The sequence below is a fragment of the Mustela nigripes genome, chromosome 6 (genome assembly GCF_022355385.1).
Source record: "Mustela nigripes isolate SB6536 chromosome 6, MUSNIG.SB6536, whole genome shotgun sequence".
NCBI classification, from domain to species: domain Eukaryota; kingdom Metazoa; phylum Chordata; class Mammalia; order Carnivora; family Mustelidae; genus Mustela; species Mustela nigripes.
In genome coordinates this window covers 127,235,031-127,254,807 of record NC_081562.1, presented here as the reverse complement: position 1 = coordinate 127,254,807, position 19,777 = coordinate 127,235,031, and the positions used below count along the sequence as shown (strand labels likewise).

General features: G+C 43.8%; 1 protein-coding gene across 1 annotated transcript in view; it reads right to left on the bottom strand.

The window, feature by feature from the left end:
* PIP4K2A (phosphatidylinositol-5-phosphate 4-kinase type 2 alpha) overlaps positions 1 to 19,777 on the bottom strand; it is a 172,131-nt gene that overhangs the window by 31,035 nt on the left and 121,319 nt on the right. The window contains exons 4-5 of the mRNA XM_059404184.1: positions 17,942 to 18,094; positions 5,283 to 5,429 (exon numbers count right to left, since the gene is read on the bottom strand). Of these exons, the coding sequence (XP_059260167.1) occupies positions 5,283 to 5,429; positions 17,942 to 18,094 (300 nt within the window). The remainder of the gene's footprint in view (positions 1 to 5,282; positions 5,430 to 17,941; positions 18,095 to 19,777) is intronic.

Sequence of the window (19,777 nt, the reverse complement as noted above, 5' to 3'; positions counted from 1 at the left end):
TTTAATGATTTTTTTTTTTTTAAAGAGAGCATAAAAAAGGTGGGGGGGGGGTTGTGGAGGGAGAGGGAGAGAGAGAATATTATGCAGCCTCTGTGCCCAGCACCAAACCCAAAGCAGGGACTCGATCTCACGACCCTAAGGTCACAACCTGAGTCAAAATCAAGAGTCAGACACTTAACTTACTGAGTCCTCACGGGCACCCCTTGAAGGATAACTTATTAACACCAAATCAAAACCATGCTCTGCTTCTTGCCTCGATTGCCAGAAATGGTTGGCCTTACATCTTCAAAGGTGATGTGGGCCACTCGTGGCTGCAGTAGTCACCCAGGCATTAGATGCCCCCTCCCTCCATTATATCTTCCAGACGCGGGCCCGTCTTGGCCCTCTGCCTGCCCTTCTCCCCTGTTTCAGGGTTACTGATGGACATGTCCTCACTACTCTGAGTTAGACCCTGTGGGCCCTTCCTGTCCCCCTTCACTCTGGGAATCCCTTCAGACATATATTTACTTGTACCCCGCTTTGTGCCAGGCTTTAGGCTGAGCAAAGCACAAAGGTATCAAGGGGAAGAAAACATGCTTCTTGATCTGCACAACTCTACGCTGCCGCACTGGTTTTCAAAGCCACACACACCTCAGCGCTCTGAGGTTGTCCGAGAAGACCCAAGCCCACCCAGACACCAACAGGGGCATGCGGTAGAGCTCAAGAAGGGAAAGGTCCCCTTGTCTGGAAGATGTGGATCCCCAGCAATGTCAATAACAACAAGAACAATTTCTTCTTTGTGCTCCTCAACGTATCTCACACAGCAATGCCTGCATTCCCTAAACAAATGGCTGGAGAACGATCACGACCACATCACCACCACCACCCCCCCCCCCCCCCCCCCCCCCCCAGCCATGGCGCTGGCCACCCCAGCAAGCTCAGGTCAGCAGAGTGACATGCTTCCCCGACCACTTCTTAGATGGGCATTTATTGCCCTGCAGCTTTGCATTAGCCGACTATGAAGAGAGTTCCCCCGCCACCTCCACCCCCACAGGTCAATGTTCCTTCCCCCTGGTGGTCAGCATCCCCAGAGATCTGCTGTCAGCCCTGGGGAAGTGCTCTGAGTTTCTGGGGGATGCATCAGAGGGGCAGAAAGCTGATCCACAAAGTGATGAGGGACAGTGTAAATTGTTCATGAGGGGAAATGTGTGGTCCCACTGCACAACCACAGCACCCCCCCACACACACACAAACCCAGCAGCTCCCACTTGTAATGGTCCATTTTCCATTTTTAAAAGGGATTTTTGAATACAGACCACAAACATCTTCCTTTACACACTGATTTCTAACAAAATGCTTCCAAATTAAAAAAAAGAAAAAAAAAAAAAAAGACGGGATAGTTGCAATATTTGAGCACTGTCTGTGCTCCTGGTCAGAGGAAGAAACTACTTATTCTTCTTTTTATCTCTAGCCAAGTTTCTGGTCCCTGTGCTGTTTTCCCTCCCGCAGTAAAATTTACCCTGCTTCTGATTCTCGGTGAAGCTTCATCTCCATGTAAATGCAGATCATTAGCATAGGGTGTGGGGGCGGGGAGGTGCCCGGAGCTCACTCAAATTTAAATGAATTCAAAATAAAACTCAAACAGAAACAGAAAATAAGGTTAGTAAGTCAAGGCCAAGAGTTTGAGCCATGAAATGATGCCAGATGTCCAGGTTCCATCACAACCAAAAAGTACTGGCAAGAAGAGAATTTATTCTACAAACTAAAAACTGGAGATGAAATTAAGGAAGTTTGAGGCAAATTAAAACTATACTATCCAGTCTAGAAGTATAATTTACATCAAGATATGTTTCCTAGATGCTTGCTTGAACGAAACACTATCTTAGAGGCATAAAAAAGAAAAAGGACTAAAGATTTGCCTTTAAGGCACTTACTAGTAGAATGGATGAGTCACTACCCCAATTCATTGACCAATTCCCATAGGCCACACATTATGCCGGGCATGACATACATGTGTGCGCGAGCGCAAAGGTAGGTATAATTATCCCTGTTTTACAGATGAAGAAACAGAGTATCAATAAAAGTTCAGCAACCCACCCACTGCTAACAAGTGATAAAACCAGGACAGGCGCTTCAGAATTCTCTCTGGCTGATTCTGTGGGGGAGTCAGACCAGTGAACAAAGTCCTGTAATGCTCCACAGAGTCCTTCCTCTAAGCAGCACTGCAAAGGCTTCATAGAAATGGTATCCAAGACCCTTGGAGAGTGGTTGGAATTTCCATCAGGAGCGATTCCAGGAGACAAAACAGAGCAAGGCTGGATCTGGGAAGCTTATGCAGTTTATCTGAATTCCAGAGAGAAGGAGATAAGCCTAAATCAAAAATTCCTCCCTTAGACTACTATTCTCAAAGTGTGCTCAGCATCCTGGGGTCCCAAGACCCCTTCAGAGCTCTGCAAAATCAAAACCACCTTTCTAATAATATTGACACATTATCAGCCTTTTTTCACTGTCTTGATATTTGCATGGATGTTACAAAAACAATAGTGGGTAAAACTGTTGGCAACTTAGCACAAATCCAGTGGCTCCAAATGGTACTAATAGAGTTCATCATAAAATACATACACAATGTACATTATATATAAATGTCTAAAACTGTCCTTGATGAGGCAATGAAATTAGTAAATCTTGACCACAGAGTATACATCTCTTCAATATTCCTTGTGGGAATATGTGTAGAATGCTTTTGTTTATGAAGATGAAAGGTTATAAGAAAAGTCATTTTTGTGATGATTTGAGTTATGAGCTCAACTAGCCACATTTTTCATTAAACCATTTTTACCTGAAAGAACAACTGGCAATCTCTTTACTCAGATCTGGGCGTTTGGTTGATATTTGCTCAATAATGACGAGCCGAGTGGGACTCGGCTGTGTGCGGGGGAGCTGTGTGCTGGCATTTCACAGAAGACAGCTCACAGGGCTGGTTGCCAGTGGTAAAATTTGGGCTTTCAAGTGGAAATCAGAGTTTTTAAAAACTTGTGTCCACCACCATGAGCATGAGAGCTTCTCGGTACTTAAAGGCTTCTCAGATGAGACTTGTGGTGATATTAATGTGACTTCTCGATATCGCATAATGAGATGTGTCCATATTTAGAAGACCACATCACTCAATGAACCCATCTGTTTCAAATGATCAAAGCTTGTAAACAGACCAGCGGGTTTTAATGAAATAAGTACAGCAAGTTCACTGATGTGATTTCTAATTCCGCATTGTAACTAAGCTTTGAGAAATCACCTTTTGTTAGGTTTTAGCCTAATATCAAGGAAGAATATCGAAAAGTTTCTGAAAAAGTTATTGAAACACCTACCCTCCTATTTTCCAACTATGTATCTGTGTGAGGTCTTTCTTCATATACTTCAATCACATAACATTGCAACAGACAGCACAACCGGATAGGACATTCCAACTGTCTCATATTAAATCATATATTAGGGAGATTTACAAAAATGTAAAGGAAAAAAAAAAGGCCACCTGTCTCACTAAATTTTTTTACTTGCAAGATACAGCTATTTTTCATAAAAATATGTAATGATTTTTTCATAAAAAAATGTAATGATTTTTAAAGTTGTAAATAAAGTAAGCATTTAAAAATTTATTTTAATTTCTAACAATGTAAATAGCAGTAGATACAACCTATATAACTAAAAGCTTTTGGGAGACCTCTTTTTTAAAAATTTTAATTTCAACATAATCAGCATATACTGTCATAGTAGTTTCAGATATATAATAAAATGATTCAACAATTCTATACATTACTCAGTGCTCATCAGGACAAGTGCATTTCTAATCCCCTTCACCTATTTCATCATCCCTCACCCACCTCCCCTCTGATAACCATCAGTTTGTTCTCTATACTTAAGAACATGGGTTTTTGTTTTTGTTTTTTTGTTTTGTCCCTTTTAAAATTTGCTGGTTTGCTCTGCTTTTTAAATTCCACTTGATTGAATTGATATGGTATTTGTCCTTCTCTGACCTACTTCACCTAGCATCATACCCTCTAAATTCATCCACATTGTTATAAATGGCAAGAGTTTGTTCTTTTTAATGGCTGTGTAATATTCCATCATATATGAATATGTGTGTGTGTGTATACACATACATGCATCTTCTTTATCCATTCACCTATCAAAGGATACTTAGGTTGCTTCCATAATTTGGCTACTGTAAATAATGCTGCAATAAACATAGGCATGCGTGTGTCTTTTCAAATTAGTGTCTTTGTATTCTCTGGACAAATACCCAGTAGTGGAATTACTAGATCATATGGCAATTCTATTTTTAATTCTTTGAGGAACTTTCATACTGTTTTCCACACCAGCTGTACCAGGGGTCTTCTTTTAAGAGTGGAGGAGTCTGAGATAAAAAAAATCCGAGATCTACTGGCAAAGACCAAAGGGTGGCAAACTTTTCCTGAACAGGTCAGCTGGCAAATGTTTTAGGTTTTGTGGTTCAAAGCAGTCTCTGTGTTTCTACTCAACTCTGCCATTAGAGTACAAAACCACCACACGTGATGCAGAAACACTGGCCCCTGCAGTGTTCCAATAAAACTTTATTTACAAAAATGGCCAAGCTGGATTTGCCAGGCAGGCAGGTCACAGATTGCCATCTCCCAACACCGACATCCTCCCCTGAAGTCAGTGATCCAAAGACTCAGCTTAGCTCTCTCCCCTCAGAATTCCTACACTGTGCCTCTCACCCAAAGTCTTTGAAACAGCCGGTCCCAGGGCCTGTGTCCTCTGCCAGGAATGCCCCTCCCTCAGCTCACACCCTCTTTCTTTGGGTCTGCTGCAGTGTCAGCTTCCGGTGAAACCGTCCCCGACACCCTGTATACGCTGTATCCCGCCCCCGTTCTTCCCCATCTTTACTTCTATCCACAGCACTTCCCCCTTCTCACTATGTTACAGGATTTACTCGCTGCTTTTACTTATTGTCTGTCCGTCCCCACCACAATGTCAGCTCCTTGGGGTCACGTTTGGTCCATTTTGTTCATCCTACTATTCCCAGCACCAAAACAGTGCCTGGGACCTAGCTGTTGCTCAATCAATAGCTCTTTGAAAATCACGTTGTTCCTGACAAGTGCAAAAGTCTTCCAGTAAAGCTAGCAAGCGATCCGTGCATCCCTCGAAGGCAAGATTTACTAGTTTAGTTGCCTGGTAGCTTTAAGCTCTGAGCACCTCCTAAGTGATTAGCAAGATCAATTACAACAGTTGCTTAATTACTTAATAAAAATGAACAAAAAGCTCACCTTTAAGTCGTATTTCCTATATACAGATAAACGGTGACTGAACACATTTCTTGTAACAATCACGTATATTTCAACTCCATCCACATTAAGCCGGTACATGCCCAAGAACTGGGGGAGAAGGGTGATCCCATGACATTCTACTATGTACTACAGAGGAGAGAGAAAAAGGAAAACATTATGCAATCAAAAGGTGCTCATTCGGATGTAAAGCATAACGTTTTTGCCTTTGGCCTTTAGACAAAGTAAAACCATCCAACCACTAAGATCCTGTTTACAGAAAATGACCGTGTTTATACTGCCTGACACAGGATTGTGTTCAGCGTATACATAGATAAGAAAATTCAACTTTATCTCCAAAGAGATATATTTTCCCAACATCCAAAACTAATCTGTAAAGTCAAAATTTGGATGTAACAGACAAGAGGACAAGTGATTGGTCCATTTGCTAATTTCTCTAAAGGGAAATCACATTCGACCGAGGGCCTCCCCCTTCCTCCCCAGAAGCCTGGGTGATGACTCAGTGAGGCTGAGGGAGAGTCACTTGGCCACTAAGATCAGCTCCTTTAACAGCGTTATGAAAACCACAGCCCTGAAGCTGTGATTAAAGAGGAAACTGTGGAGAGAGCTAAGCGTTTCAAACTGGGACAGTCCTCTCTAGTCCTAATTTATGTTTCTCACCCACCACACTAATCTCTTGAACTACTCGGCCCACCAGAGCAGCAGCAAGAAGGGAAGGTGCCACGCTACTCCAGTGCTTGTTCCTGCTCCGTGGACAGACGAGGTACTCTGGCCCCATGTCGGATTTCATCATGGCCATTGGACAAGTTCTAGCTTTGACACCATTTGTGATTACAGTTGCAAAAACACAACTCAAGTCTTGAAACATTGATGACAATCCTCGCAAGGGCCATGAGAGGGAGACACATCTCCTTTGAAAGCTGATATTTATAAAATGGGTCCCACTGCACTCTCCAAAGGAAAGTTGGGTTTTCCTTTCTTTAAAATGAAAGGGGAGAGACTATTTCAAAAGAGCTCTTTTTTGTCCTCGACAGATGTGTGAATAGCATGAGTAGCATGATTCCAAAATTGTAAAAATTGTTAAAAATCACACATGTTGTGCCTATTTACAGGGAGCAGCCTAGAAGAATGGTCACCAAGTGGTAATGGTGGGATCTGGGGTAATTTCGCTTTCCCCTCCCCTTTTTGTAAATTATACTGCTTAAATTTTTCCATTTTTACAATGAGCATTTTACAAAAATAAAAATAAAATGCCCTTTCAAACTTTTTAGTGGTAAGCATGGTCAATAATCAACTCTGATAACATTTAACCATCTTAAAGGTCAACAAAGCCCTCAGTTTTTGTCACTAAAGACAAAGAGTGTGGGTATCTGAGTGTGACCCTTGTCACCCAGTGCTGGCAGGTTTTAAAGGCGCTCTTGGTCGTTTCTAGCACACTGACCATAACTGAGCTACACGTTTTAATTTGCTACATTTCCTGAGTAGAGTTTCATCTCAATTTATTCTTCATTTGAAGTCAGATCAGTGGAACATTTTCTCTTTCTCTCTCCTTTCAAAAAACCCAGTAAATTAACGTGAGGTTTGCTAAGGCAGTGAAGAGGCGTTGGCTGAAGACAAAACTTCTCACATCCGACTTCAAGAAACAAAAAGTGTTGTTGTCCCTCACCTCAGAAGGAAGATGGTTGGGTGAGCCTTTAAAACATGGAGCCGGGGGGGGGGGGGGGGGGGGTCTACACTGCGTGAGCATGGTAGAAAGAAGGTGGATTTGTGAGTCGGGAAGAATGCATGGGCATCCTGGTGCCTCCATGTACCAGCTGTGGGATCTCGGGCAAGTTACTAGAACATTCTTCATTTTAGTTTCATTTTTTGGAAAATGAGCACCATAATTCCCACTGGCAAGGAAAGTTGTGAGAACTGGTATGTCAACCTGTTTCGCGCCAGTCCTGTGCGCTGCACTGCACTCTTCCTCCCTCTACAGAGAACGGTAATAATAGTGACAATTATTTTCATTCAACACTCTCATAAGAAACTTCAATGTTACCCCTATCTGCTTGGCCCTCCGCACTCTGAGACAGGCCGTGTGTAGGTACTCTGGAAGCTCACAGAGCACGTCTGTCCCATGCTGGTTTCAGTTTGGCTGCTCAACCCTCTTTGTGCTCAGATTATTCTCATTCTGGCCTGTCTCTTACAAGTCCTGGTAGCAGAGTAAGTCTTTTTGATCAAAAATCTCTATACCGAGCCACAGAGTGCCTCAGGATGGGTGGATAATATTATTCAGGTAATGAAAAGGATAAAGGAACTTTCTGCACATTGTACAGGAAATCGTCGACAAGGGTTTTTTTTTTCCCCGTAGAAAAACACCCATATAGATTACATTCTACAGCCCCTTTATTTTTAAGACTAAATAAATTACTGCCTATAAAACTGAGATTGATTTAATCTGCATCTCCAAGTTTCTACAGGTGCTGCTTCTCCAAGACCTGGCTCATCAATGAGGCTCTTAGACGAACACCTTGAAAAATACAGATTTAATAGACTCAAGCTCCTAGGTTTATAAATACGGATGAGACCACAACCCATATTCAAGTCTATCCTATTAGATCCCAGTACTGAAGAGCAACACTTGGTGCCAAAGGTTTAGAAAACATTTATGGGTCAAAACTTTGCAGAAGAGAAAATCCCACCCATTGATGGAATTTCTGGGCAGGGGCTCTGGGAAAAGATGACACGGTTTCATTACAGTAGAAGGACATTCCACTGGCTCTGGCAATGCCAGGGCTGGTGAACCGCCACTCTAGCATGGTCTGTCACTGCGTGGGGTACTGGCACAGAGGCCTGAATGTTCACCCTCTTGGGTTCTGCACCAGCTGTCCCCAGAAATGCTGCACATAAACTCTGACGTCGGGTGTCACATCTGCAAACCACACATGTGAACTACTGGGGTAATCCCAGTAATCCCACATCCAGGGCAACTGTTAAGAGCTTTAGCTGGGCCCTTGGCATGACTTAGCGACATCACGGGGCTAGGAGCCCTCTCGGTCCAGGTCTACAATCACTAGCTGTGCATCCCTCGGTCAATTATTCAACCTCTCTGTGCCTCTGCATTTGGAGAAGAGGTGTAATGATAGTAATGAGGACATAGGTTTTTGTGAAGAATATGAAGACCGGGTAACAGGACTGAGGGGGGCACTGACTGCCCATGACTTGAGCTGGAACAAGATGAAACCAAGACCCTGGGTGAAGGGTGGAAAAGGAAGCGGGGAGGGAGGGACGGAGGGAGACTTCCTAGAGCATCTGGTGTGTCCCTAAAATGCTGAGAAATGCATTTTATTTATTTTTTTTAAAGATTTTATTTATTTATTTGACAGAGATCACACGTAGGCAGAGAGGCAGGCAGAGAGAGAGGAGGAAGCAGGTTCCCCGCTGAGCAGAGAGCCCGATGTGGGGCTCAATCCCAGGACCCTGAGATCATGACCCGAGCTGAAGGCAGCGGCTTAACCCACTGAGCCACCCAGGCGCCCCTGCATTTGATTTTAAATGCATGATGGGAACTCTCAATTTCAACAAACCTCCACAGAATAAAAGCTTTATAAAAATGAATAGTTTTGCGAATGTATGTAGTATATATCTGTTTATAAAGTGAGGTAATATTCTTATAAATATAAAAGAAACACTAAAAAATTATATTTCTCTCTCATGTTGCTTTTAGGATCAGAACTCTGAGCACCTTCCCCTTAAGAATTTAAATATCATTGACAAATTTACAAAACAACTTGTATATAAATGCTTCCAAAATAAGAAGGGGTGTTGGCGAAGGTTACAAGATCATGTCTTTCTTCAATGACCAAGTATTTGGCAGGAGTACCCTCTTTTTTTCCTGAATATTGAAAAACATCCTCAGCATCTCTCAATTTCTTTTTTAACACTGTTGATTCGACCACAAGATAACCTAAGGAATCTTTGCTTCCTCCCTTCTACAAGCTTCACTTCCAGACTACAAGAATGAAGAAATATAATTTAATCCTGAGGATGACTCCTAAAGGAAGGTAAAAATATTTCTTTCACTTTCAACCCCTGTCTTGATGTGGCTCCAAGGCAGGCCTTTCCCACTGGCAAAGGACATAGACACATGGGTATTCCCCGCCCGCCGTATTCGTATCTCAGTCCACAGACGGAGCAGGTGCAGCGGCTACAGTAGCCTCGCAGACTCCCTTCTAGAAGTCAGATGAGTCTGCAACTCCTGTCCTCTGCCACTCTGAGTCCCGAAAAAGAGAATGCCACAAATGGACCAAACGTTTGGCAATGCTGATCACCCATGTGTGGCTCGGAAATTCAGAGCACTCATCAGGCAAGAGAAATGCTTCTTTTATGAGTTTGTGGCTGCAAGTACACACTGGAGACTGTGCCTTTCAGTGGCTACGCGGATGTGGCGTTCTCCTGACGCATTCCTACCTGCGGCGTAAGGCTGGCTCTCTAGGTCACCGGCAGCCAAGCTCTTCTCTCATGTCCAACAGAGAAGCTTGGTCTGGCGCCTGGACCGGTGGCTTTTGAATGCTTGCAAGTCCACAATGACACAAGCTTCCATCTGAATTGGAACTGGATATTGACCCTCCAATCTCTGAAGAGTCACCTTGATTATCATCGGTTCTTATTATACTCACTATAAGAAGCTAAAACAATCCGTTACTCTTGGGGCCGGCGTCCATACTCTCAGTGTTAAACTCACTGCATCACCTACATTTGCGTTTTTAGATATTGTTCTATGTATCTTTCACACTTGTACAGTCGTGGCTGTATATCTCGAGGCACCTGTTCTTCAACAGCAGCTTCTGTTTTTTCTCAAGAGGATGCTCAGAAACTTCTGTTTGCTGGCAGTGCTTCCGTCCGAAAGTTGTGCTGTCAACACTACCAGTTTTTACTTTCTTTTGTCTCCTTTTGAGAAAGGTACTTGTAAATGATTCCACGGTGCAATCAGTAAAACCAAATTTTATCTCTTCGCAAGGCTTCCTTACAACTTTGGCCTACATAGCCATGGGTTGGTCAGAGCTCTCATACCAGGATAAATTAACGTGGTGAAATCAGAATTTCTCAAACAGACACAGGGAAACAGCCATAAGATCTGTTCCCTTCGCTCTTGGGCGCTCAACAAGAATAACAAGTATTATGAATCCCCACCTTGTTGCTCTTCTCATGCAAAATGAAATGCCATTAAGAGATTCCCAGCTGACTGAAGGGTTCAGCAGAGAGGATTCTAAGTGATGTACTGCAACAGATAAATATTTATATCTCCACCTGGGAGTGCGAGCCTGGGCTCTGGCTTTTGGAAATTGCTGTTATTATCATGTTTCACTCATTTTTTTAGAGGCTTGAAGTGACAATTTAATATAGCGTCAAATTAATACTTCAATGTAAAGTCTTGTTTCATTTAATGTTTCTGAAAGGTTAAACTATCTGTAATCCTTATTGTGCCTCTGGCTATGTTTATAGAACACTGCGACGACATAAAAGAAAAGAAAGGAAAGGAAAGGAAAGAGAGACAGCCTGAAATTAAGGATTGCTTTGCTTTAGAAGGACCAAACAAATAAATAAATCTAAACTTAACTTGAATTCATGTTTTGGGAAAATGGTCTTTAAGGATCAGTTAAGAGAATTTATTTTGGTTTCAGTTGTAAGGATGACTACATTTAAGCTAATCTAAATACAAAACTACTGCTTTTCTTAAAATTGATAAAATCAGATTTAAAAGGAATAAACACTCCTCCAAAGTATTTACAGACACTCTCAGTGCTGAGATAATGCAGAATATATAGAACATACCTGAAGGAAAACTCTGTTTGTTAAACCATAATAAGACCCAGAAGCACCACGGTTGTTAAAGATGAAATGACCGTGTAAAAATGATTCTATCGTAAGTGCAAAAGGCATTTATTCATTGACCACAATGAAAATGCAGAACTGCTGTTCCAGCAGCATCCTAAGGAGATCTGAGAGGCCATGGCCTCCACTAGAACCGCACCCTGTGGGAGGCATTAGTTGGTCAAAGAAGGCGCGTTCCAGAACCAGCCCCTTGCCCTTCAATCAGGAGCTGCAACGCCTGTGGCTTGTGACTGGGGTTGGGACGCCAGAAGTTCAAGCAGGTGTGCCAGGGGGCCAGGGAGCTGGGAGGTGCTAGATTCTGACAGAAACACGTTGGGCTCCCCGCTCATTTTCTTCAGCACAGATAAAACTCTCCAGACAACGCTTATTCTAAAGTAAGCTCGGAGGTCCTCTAGAGATGAAGCAATGAGCTCACCAAGACCATCAAACACAAGAAGGCAAGTATGGCTGCCTTTGGGGAAGGCCTTCCTGCCCAGCTGTGGAGTACAGTCCGCAGCCTTGCTGGCAGCTCCTTCCGGTTCTACCTCCCAGTCACCCTGGGCCATCATGGGAGCTTCTGAGGGAAGCACTCAAGAGCACCCCAGCAGTTGGCTACAGCTTGGTTGGCCTGTGTGGTGGTCTGACCTGCCCTTCTGTCCAGCCCTGCTTCTTCCCCCATCCTACATACATAAGTTTGATCCCTAGCCAATGTCTTGACCCCAGACTGTGGGGGGTTTTGCTTGGGAAGGTGACTCTGACTGAGAGGCAGCAGGCCCAAGAGACAACAGCATCAGGTTCCCAGAAATGGCAGAGGTTAAGACCATCAGAAATAGAGCTTGAACAGTCACACATAAGACATTTAAAAAAATAAAGGATGCAATTTCAGAGATGAACCTAAAACAGGGAACTATCAGGAATGAACTGGCAGATTTTTTAAAATGGAACTTCTATAAGGAAAAATGGCATTACCAAAATAAAACCGCACTGGACGGCTGAGACAACAGAATGGGACAGTAGAGAAGAAAGAGCTGAGACTGGCAGAACGGAGGAATTTCCCTGGAATCTCATGAGCAGGAATGTCTAGAAACAGAAAACGGAAAGCAGAGTGACGGACGAGCTGTGGAAACCAGAATGAGAACATTCTAGCTGTTGGAAAGATGAGAAGAGACAGACGGTGTATAAAGAGAAAAGGATGACGGAATTTCCAGAAACTGGAGGAAATCTGCTGCGGGCAGCGGGTGTTGGTGAACGGGTTGGGCAACTCCCCAGAAACCTAAGAACGAACGGGCAGGACTCTGGGAACTGAGGGCTCCGATCATTCCATTAGCAAGCGACCACTCCCTGCCTGCAAAGTGGAGCTCAGCAGAGTGCTCCCTGGGGACCCAGGAGATGGCAAAGGCCTTCCTGATGTTTCTAGAAGAGATGCCAAGAAATGTGTCTGTAGCTCCTTGAGGGCAGAGGCCCTGCTGGGAGCTCAGCTGTAGTAGCAGAGTTCCAGGGGACCCCTTGGACTTGAAACTCTAACCCGCTTTTCAAATTTTAATTGACCTCTCCTCCAGATGGGGAACCAAAAACCCAGGAACAGACTCAGACTGTTTCTCCAGCTCTAGAAAGTAGATAGCGCCCTGCCACTTAATAAGCTTCATCAGTGTCACCTGGGAGCAGGTTAGAGCTGTGGCATTTCCGGCCCACAGACCTTCTGAGTGAGAATTTGCATTTCTGCCTGGGTCTCAGGTGTTATGTCTAAAGTCGAAGTATGAGAAGCACTGATGCTGTATGTAACTTTTTCTCCTTCTACGCAACACCCAGCTGTTTTAGCTGTTGGCTTTTAGGGTGCTTCATTCTTCCAGTGATGACACCAACACCCCTGTCCCTTATGGGAGGATAAAATGAGGGCTCCAAAGAGTCCAACATTCACCCTAACATCGTCTACTGAGATGTGAGGTACTGGCTAGCTTATTTAACAAGGAATTCAGATGTTTAGCCATGACATTCAGATTCGGCTCAAGTTTCTAGTTGTTTCCCAATGCAAAGGATAAAAAAGGATTTGGGGTTACTTTATCAACCTTAGCAGTTTATCGTTTCAGTCATTTTGAAATAAGAAACAAGTAAATTTAAACCCTCTATCTCAAAAACTTAAAAGCTACTCTTTATGATATATTTTTAGACATTTCTTAATGATGTATGCAGAAACCTGCTTCCTCTCCTAAAACTTCTAAAATTTTACTGACACTGACCCAGAATTTCAGTTAGAGCTGAAGCTACCTGATGTCAGAACTCCCAATGATTTTAGGTTAGTGGGGGGAAAAAATCATCTTAAGAGAAGTAAGACATTTAAGAAGGCTCTTGACTATTGTTTTCTTTTCAAACGTTATTCTAACACTGGTGAACTAATCAGTTGATAATCATCATTTAAAAGACCCAAGTTTGTTCTAGCCTAACAGAAATTTGAAGAAAATGGTATTGACACCAAAACTTTAGGTTATTTTCCCAAATATACAACGAGAAAACCAAATAAAGTAAGAGACTTAAAAATGTTTGCTTTGCTTAATAGAAATTCTCCTTTGGTCTGAGAGATGATGCTGAGTGGAAATTATGGCAGGATTTGGGCTGGAAGTAAAGACTAAGGTAAGATGCGGGGGTTTGGGGAAAAATTCTAACTCCTTATGGTTTGAATCTTCATAATTCTACAACAGTGCCACATGATACCAGAAACTGGGCCCCCTAGTGGATTGACAGAGTTAATGATTTCAACGCTGGGAGGTAGGAAACTGAGTAGAAGGGTCTCGATCTTATTCAATCATTGATAGAGCACTTACACCATACACCAAGTTGGGCAGGTTGTTAATATCAACTCACTTAATTAGTACAATACCCAATAAAGAACGTACTATTATCCAAATTTTATAGACAGAGAAGCAGGCATAAAGAGGTTAAGTAACTTGCCCAAGGTCACACAGCCAGTCAGGGGTGAAACTGCAGCAGACAGCTCCAGAATCTGAGGTCTGAACCACCTACCACACCGTGTCGCTGGTGAGGTTGGCTCGTCAGAAACTTAGTCCCAGGAAGGATTTATTTAAACATCTAGCAAGGTTCCACTTCTCCAGAGACTGGCCTTGTGGTGATTTTAAACTTCCAGACTATAGCTGCAGCTCTGGATATAGTCCATCAAAACAGAAACCAATGAAAGCAAAGAGAAGGGAAAAGAGAAGCCAAAGGGCCACAGAATAATCGCAAACATTGGCAAGTCCAGCCACTGGCTCCACGGGACACACCCTCTCTGAGAGCCGGTCCTGTCCACTGACAGGCAGTTGGAAGAAGCCTCTCCACTCGTCCAGACCAGGCAGTTCAAAAGCCCAGCATATCAGAGGGTAAAAAGAGCAGCAAAGAGCAAGAGGAAAGAGAAGAACTGATGGCTGCTGCCGAAGCAGAAAACAGAATTTGTAAGACTCAACATAAGTCATTGAATTGGCCCAGGCCTTTGTAAGGGAGGAAGAAAGGCCTGATGTTCATCTCAAATGCCTGTGAGCATCACTGAGAGAACCACAAAGCCTGGAGAGACCCTTCCTGGATCACAGGTGATGAGGCCTGTGTCCGATCATGTGCAACAGCTACACCTGGGGATGGGCGAGGCTGAGCTCGCCACCACGTCACATCACCAGCACCCTGTGTGAAGGTGGTCTGTGAGAGGACTGGAGAGGAGAACATTCAAATCCTGCCTGGAGGAAGCCGGGCCGGCAGAGGGGCAGGGAGCCCCGGCAAACTGCATCTTCCCTTACACAACCGTGGTGACTAAGTGTAATTGTGTGTCGGTGTGGTTTCTGCAGCCTGCACTGATGAGTTTCTTTTCAAGTTCTGTGAAATGCTGTGTTGCATGGGCATTTGTAAGCACGCTGCTAACTGTGTCACACGTCCTCTCTGTGGGGTACTCCTCAGACCAAGACAACCCTGTCTGACCCTCGTGCCAAGAACAGTTCCAGTCCTCCTGATCAACCGAGTCATTCGTATTTTCAGGCACAGCAGCTGTGTAATAGACTTGCTCGGGTTTCTCTTTCTGCTTTCGTTCCTAGGAAACTCAAACTCCCCATCCTCATGCAAGCAAGCATGCCGGCATCCTGGCATAACGTTTTCAGCTCACCCCAGGCTCCATTTTATGTCTTTGCCCTCTCCTTCCGTCTTTTCCCATCTATGCCTTGTGTTTCAAACTTCCTTGAAGGCCACCTGAAATTCTTTCAGGTATTAGGTCAAAGGTAAATCCATGAATGAATGAATGAAAGAATGAAACATCCATAGGGAAACTGAGCTTCAGAGATCACCTAAGTAGCCATTTTTTTAAAAAAAATATATTTTATTTATTTATTTGACAGATCACAAGTAGGCAGAGAGGCAGGCAGAGAGAAGAAGGGAAGCAGGCTCCCTGCTGAGCAGAGAGCCTGATGCGGGGCTCGATCCCAAGACCCTGGGACCATGACCTGAGCCTAAAGCAGAGGCTTTAACCCACTGAGCCACCCAGGTGCCCCTAAGTAGCCATTTTTTAACAAGCCAAGATCTAGGTCTCCTGACTTTCAACTAAATGTCATTGAAATAAATTGTATTAATAGCGGTGATTCTCAATCATTAAGATACTTTAGATTAGATTTAAAATACTATTTTTAAGAAGAAATAAAAAGTTAGATGTCGGATAACAGACTTTTCTGGGTAAAGAACATAGCAAGGAAATAACTGTTTTCTAGCAGTGGAATGAAAGGCAATCTTTAGCACTGTGGAAGCCCCAGGAGCACGTCAATAGATTTATTTTGATCCCCAAAGTATTTTATGGAATACTGATGACATGTCAAATCTGCATGCGAGGTTACAGTGACTACCCCAGAGAAAATGTTTCAAACAGTGATTTCTGGAAAGTCAAAAAATTCTGAACTCAAAGTTGTCATCAGGAAGTTGATGTTTGAATTGCATGTCACATTTTATTAGAACGGTATCGTAGCCATCTATCAGAATAATATGTTTTCATCAGTCACTAAGGTATTACTTTGCTTTGAATGTTCTGAGAATATTTAAAGAAAGAATAAAAAGAACGTCTGACATTAAGTTCCAGAGGGGGAGAAATGAAACAGTAGACAGTTTAAAAGGTGAATAGTTAAAAGTTCCATCTTGTAATTCAATTCATTCAGAAGCCTGTGCCTTGGTATTTTCACCCTCACTTGTATTATCCTGCCATCTTAAAATGTCCTTTGTATTAGGCAACAACGTAAGTGCTACAGGACAAATTTCAAAAGGAATGGATGTTACAAAAGATTTTTTAGATATTCAAGGAATTTAGAGGCTCACTAATGTTTTTAGAGAACAGATTAGGAGCAGTTCCCAATTTCCAGAAACCGAATACAGCTCAAAGATTTTTAATAGATTTCAGTGCAAGCAAAATGCAATCGATCGCATTCGCAGAGACAGGAAGAAAAAGCAACTGCCAAGAAATAATCTGTGATGTCAGAGCATCACACGTGACCATAAAGTAGGGAAGCTGACTTTTAAACAGACATCTCAGAGCTCACAAATCCAAACGAGCACCGCCTGCAAAGCAGTCACCTTGAGAGGCCAAGACTTAATAATGTTTCCAAATCCTTTGGGTAACACAAGGGGGGCCCTCAGCATTTTATTTTGATGCCCTCTGTGACAGCCAATCTTTACCTGTGAGGAGGATTTGGAGCTATTTAGGTCAAAAAATGAAGCAGGAGTCTAAAATCAAGTGTGTGTGTCTGCGTGTGTGTGTGAGATACCAGTTCTGAAGATGACTGCTGTGATGTTGCAAGCAATGGTCGTATTCATGCCAAAGATCACGACTGCTCAAGATGCCTGTGTGACCTGATGACGACGACAGTGGCCGATGCCATATATTGACCTGCCAGGGCATGGCAGGTGCTATACTGAGTATCTGATGTGCCTTCTCCCGCTTAACCTCCAACCTCCAGTCCTCCAGAGTCAGGTGTTGTTATTACCTCCATTGTCTAAATGAAGAAACAGAGGCTCTGGAGTCCAGAAGTCACATGGTTAGTAAGTGACAGGGCTGGGATTTGAACTCAAAAGTGTCGGACGCTGGACTTCGTGCTCTTATGTCATAGTAAGACCTTTTACAGCTCCAGCTGGGACCTGGGCGCGTGTGCTCTACCAGGCACACTTAAGTTGGAATTTATTGAGATTGAGAGAAAGAGAGGGAAAGGGAGAGAGAGAGAGAGAGACAGGGAAGGAGGGAGAGAGAGAGATCACTGCTCCCACAGGTAGTTTCATCTTATTCTCTGGGGATTATGAAGGGAGAACACTGAGGGGCGAAAAGGAGGCAGGAAGTAGACAAACACCCAACTTTCTTAAAATCGGCTACTTTTCTCAGAGTGGGGTGGACCTCTTTGGGGCTGGGACAGGAAGAGACAGAGAAAGCAGGATAGGATTTGGAGGTATTTCTGGTCGAAACACTTCTGAAACGTTGCCAAATCTTCAACCGAGTGATTTTAAATTCAGAATGGTAATCATCAAAACCATTATGCAAAAGAGTATTTACATGAAATAGTATGATATAAATATGAAAAGTCTTATATAAATAACTACAGATTTTCACAGTACAAGAATTCCTAAATGCTAACGATCAGTAATCTGGCCATGGGAGTGTTAATAAACCCAGCTAGAGGAGATTTTTCTGTCAAATGTGTTCTCATTTCCTAATGATATCTTTGGCCTTGGTCATAATTTATTGTGAATGTTAACGTTCCCAAGGGTTTCAAACGGAGATAAATTACCTGGTGGTATTTCTTCAGGATGTTGTGCATTTCGGCCACATCTTCACTCGTGATGGTCTTGATGATGTATCTTTTGTCGTAGGAAGTGTGGAATCGAGCCCCACTGCGCGCTTGGGAGTCGTTGGGAAGGGGTGCGCTCCTGGTCAAGGAATTCTTCCGGTCGGGATAAGGTGGGGGGAGGAGGAAAGAGATGGGTTAGAGGCACGGCTTTCTGATTTCCAGATCATGTGTTGTCATCACAAGCTTTCAAACACATTTATGTTTGGAAGAAACTGGTGTAAGTAGGACGACAACATTATATATTCGTCGTAAGTCAAATTGCTAGTCTTTTAAATGACGCGAAGACAGCCTGGATATACACTATGCTTCTGATGTCCTTAGAGTAGGCTAATGCCCAGAATTACAATCAAAATTATTTTGTTCACCTGGTTCTTTTCTGAGTTGGACAAGAGAGCTCAAATTTTCTTCTGAAGCAAATTAGGTTCCAGTCATGAAAAGAATTTTTGTCACATTCCCTGAGTGGTTTCCTTATAGGAAGGTACTCTGCCAGACAGCAGGCAGGAAACAGCTCTCCTCATTCTGATACCATCCCCATGAAGTGGTTACTATTCATGCCATCGTAGTTTTACAGATGAGGAGATGGGGACGAGAGAGGGTTCATCACTGGCAAAGGTCCACGACTAGTAAGGGGGAAGTGCTAGAGTCCTATCTCCAGCGTGGCTGGCTCAAAGCCCCAGTTCTCCACCAGTAAACCACTCAAAACCACACTGTCTGTGGCATGCCTTGGGAGGAGTCTGGGCTAGTTTTCTAAACTAGCTCCTCACAAGACTCTGATTGGGTCCATCCTCCACCCCCCTTCAGCCATTTTTGAGAACAGCTTAGCTCCTGGGGTGGTGGGCAAGAAAGGGCTCCGAGCAGGGGCTCTGGTAGCACCATTCATTCCAGTATCTAGCTGCCACTACTGACACTCTAGGTGGGTAAGTCCACCCTAAAGTCTCCCCTTTTCTCACTTGTGACTTTCTTGTTTGAATCTCTCATTTTCTTCGTGTCCAAGAAACCTCTCGCACTTCCTCACACCTTCTTACTCTGGTCACTCCCACTAGGATAAGCTCTAACATCTCTGGAGTCTGGACCTCGCCCCTGCTGCTTGTGCTCCTCGGTATTGACCTTCCTGGCCTGCCTGGCCTCACTGGGTCGCGCAGGAGGGATTCAAAGGCAAAGACACCTTCCTTCTCCAACTTCCTCTCTAAAAGTGGGCATTGGAAATTCCCACTGAATGTCCACTAAAGGGGACACAGATGTCTTTAGAGAGGTAGGTTATCATGCATCCATGATGGATTTTTGATTAAATTGTTCCTTTCGATCTGGTATATTCAAGTCTCTTGATCCTTTCCTTCATTTCTCAAGGAAATCTGACAGGACTGAGCCCTGTGAAGTACAACTACGTCGCAGGGGTAGTAACTCAGGAAGGTCTTTCTGGTGCTGAGGGAGTGGCCCGCCGGCATATTCTTATCTCCCAGGATGCACCCTGGCATGACTGTCTGCACCGCTACGTCCTGCAACAGCACTTCTCCCAGAATGCACCTCGGCATGGCTGTCCACACCACTACGTCCTGCAACAGCACTTCTCCCAGAATGCACCTCAGCATGGCTGTTCGCACCACTACATCCTGCAACAGCACATCTCCCAGAATGCACCTCGGCATGGCTGTCCACACCGCTACGTCCTGCAACAACACTTCTCCCAGAATGCACCTCGGCATGGCTGTCCGCACCGCTACGTCCTGCAACAACACTTCTCCCAGAATGCACCTCGGCATGGCTGTCCGCACCGCC